Source organism: Loa loa (assembly GCF_000183805.2).
Source record: "Loa loa unplaced genomic scaffold supercont3.352, whole genome shotgun sequence".
Lineage (NCBI taxonomy): Eukaryota > Metazoa > Nematoda > Chromadorea > Rhabditida > Onchocercidae > Loa > Loa loa.
The window spans coordinates 27,597-30,125 of record NW_018108532.1 but is presented as its reverse complement, the minus strand read 5'-3'; the positions used below and the strand labels follow the sequence as shown (position 1 = coordinate 30,125).

The 2,529-nt window shown below is 24.0% G+C and overlaps 1 protein-coding gene across 1 annotated transcript in view; it reads left to right on the top strand.

The window, feature by feature from the left end:
• Positions 1 to 1,725: 1,725 nt before the first annotated feature.
• LOAG_14542 (hypothetical protein) overlaps positions 1,726 to 2,529 on the top strand; it is a gene marked incomplete at its 5' end in the record, with an annotated part of 1,876 nt that continues 1,072 nt past the window's right edge. The window contains 2 exons of the mRNA XM_020448823.1: positions 1,726 to 1,911; positions 2,308 to 2,478. Of these exons, the coding sequence (XP_020301060.1) occupies positions 1,726 to 1,911; positions 2,308 to 2,478 (357 nt within the window). The remainder of the gene's footprint in view (positions 1,912 to 2,307; positions 2,479 to 2,529) is intronic.

The following is a 2,529-nucleotide window of genomic DNA, read 5'->3' as shown; positions in this document are numbered from 1 at the left end:
GCTCGTTACAATACTATTAAAAAGCAATTATTAATTTGGGAAGAATTTGGAAATATGACATCAAATGATATTATGAATATAAGCGGAATATTTTTTATGAAATATTACATTCTATGAGAAAAGTTCAACGATTTTTATATGGATGACATTTTAGCTATGTCATTAGGATTAATTACATTTTGGTCTAGCAATATCAAACAGAAGAATTTAATGGTCAGCGATTTATGGTCAGATATTAGTTTTTAACGGAGATTTATTACGTCATATATTAGCTTTCAAAACTCTTTTCTAAATGCTTTATTAAGGTAATTGAAATGACCGTAACACTTGTCAATGTCATTAAAAGTAATGACTTGATATAACTTAACTTTTCACTGAAATATACTTCGATTATAAAATACCTCCTTTCAATATCAAATTTTATTGGCTAACAAAAGGTAATATATGCTGGAAAACTTAGATAAAGTAAGGGAAGTGATTGGAGCTATTTTTAGTTGAAAAGAAAATTAATAATTTATGAGAGTAATTTTTGCAATCTGATAAATTAGATGTAATTAGCTTATCTTGTAAATATTTTCGTATATTTAAATAAATTAAGCTTTCAGTTGCTAGATTCTGGTGACAAATTTGGAAAAAGGTCATTTTTTTTTTTTAACTGTAATTTTATTTGCAAATTTCAGTTATGAAAAAGTAAGATTGTCGAGATCAATCATTCAACGTTTATGACATCCAATGATTAAAAAAAAGAAAAAAAAAGTAATCACATAATTAGTGTGAATCTATGAATCTACAAGAGTACAAGAGAATATCAGAAATCATTTGCTCATCAATAAATTCCATCATTGCCTTCCCCGAAATATAACTAAATCAAATCGAAAGTTACCCAAAAATTAATTTGAAATCATTTTGGTATTACTTGTTGAATAAGTTATAGAAGAAATTTAGGAAGAGCTTATTCAATTGTAAATTAATAGAAACTTCAAGGATTGAAATTTAAATTGAAGATGAAAAAGTAATGTCATATACTATACAATTCGGGATTCGAGAAATTGCTTCGCGCTATCCTTTGCTTGTAATTGTAATTGAAAATGAAAACATGAATGAATTTGGAAGCAAATGTTGATGATAAGCAAACTTTGAGTAGTTATATTAGCTTCAAAATTATTGAATTTGCAAAGAAGATGCTAATTTAAATATTACATTGATGAAAATCAAATTAAATTTTCTATTAAAAAATATTCGTTCTTTTTCATTTAATATTTCAAATTAAATTTTCTATTAAAAAATATTCCTCTTTTTTCATTTAATATTTCAAATTAAATTTTCTATTAAAAAATATTCCTTCTTTTTCATTTAATATTACTCTAAACCTAACTAACACGTTAAAAGTTTTGGTTTTTTTTAAGTTTATTTTAGAATTAATAAAATTTGTTACTTTTAAATCTGATGATCTATTAATTTTTATGCTACAAATAAAAAAAAAACTAAAATGATCATTGGTCTAAGGATGAATGGTTGGAAACCACTCCTTTAAAGAAATATTGAGAAAAAAAAAAGGTAAAGCTAATTAATTAATCGTTTCTTAAAGGCATTGTTTTTAATTTGAAGAATGCAAAATAAACTTCAACCTTTTTGTATGAATAAATTCTATAAATAAAATAGAATTCAAAAATTTGTCTCATTTAAAAAAAAAAAAGAAAAGTGAATTTTATATTATAATACAGAATGGGTTCATTGCGCATTTCTCCAACGCTTGGTATTGTTTGGAATAATGAAATGGATGATTTCTCGATTCCTGGACGATCAAATTCTTTTGGATTTGTCCCATCACCGGCAAATTTTATTCAACCCGGAAAAAGGCCATTAAGCAGCATGTCACCAATAATTATTTACAATAGCAATACCGGAAAGGTTAAAAAAAAAAAAAGTTTACTGGAAAAATAATTGATTTGTTGAATAAATTTATGTATAAAATATTATGTCTTATTTGAAAAGTTTTATAAAATTCCTTTTTTCTTTCTTTTTTTTTTCAACATTATTTATTACAAATATAATAAGGAAGGCGTATTTTTGGAATGTGAATTTTAAAAAAGATTAGCTTAAAATTATTCCAGTTGTTAATTGAATGAATTTATTTAAACTTGTTAAATTGAAATGAACAAAATTAATTTGAATAATTGAAATTTAAAAATAGTATTCTTTTTGTGGTATTATTCATACATATTTGTTATACAATTTATCAGTAAACAAATTTTATTTCTTAATAGTTTAATGATAAAATATTAAATTAACAGGTAAAATTTTCAGGTAAAAATGGTTATTGGTGCATCCGGTGGTTCATATATTATTTCAGCGATCGCACAAACTGTTATATACACTCTTATTTTTAATAAAACAATTAAGGAAGCGATTGATTTTCCACGTTTTCATAATCAATTTTTACCTCCAGAAACGTTATACGAAATTACAATACCTCAGGTAATTTTTTTTTTTTTTTCATTTTCTTTGCTATTATTCCATTATTTAGTT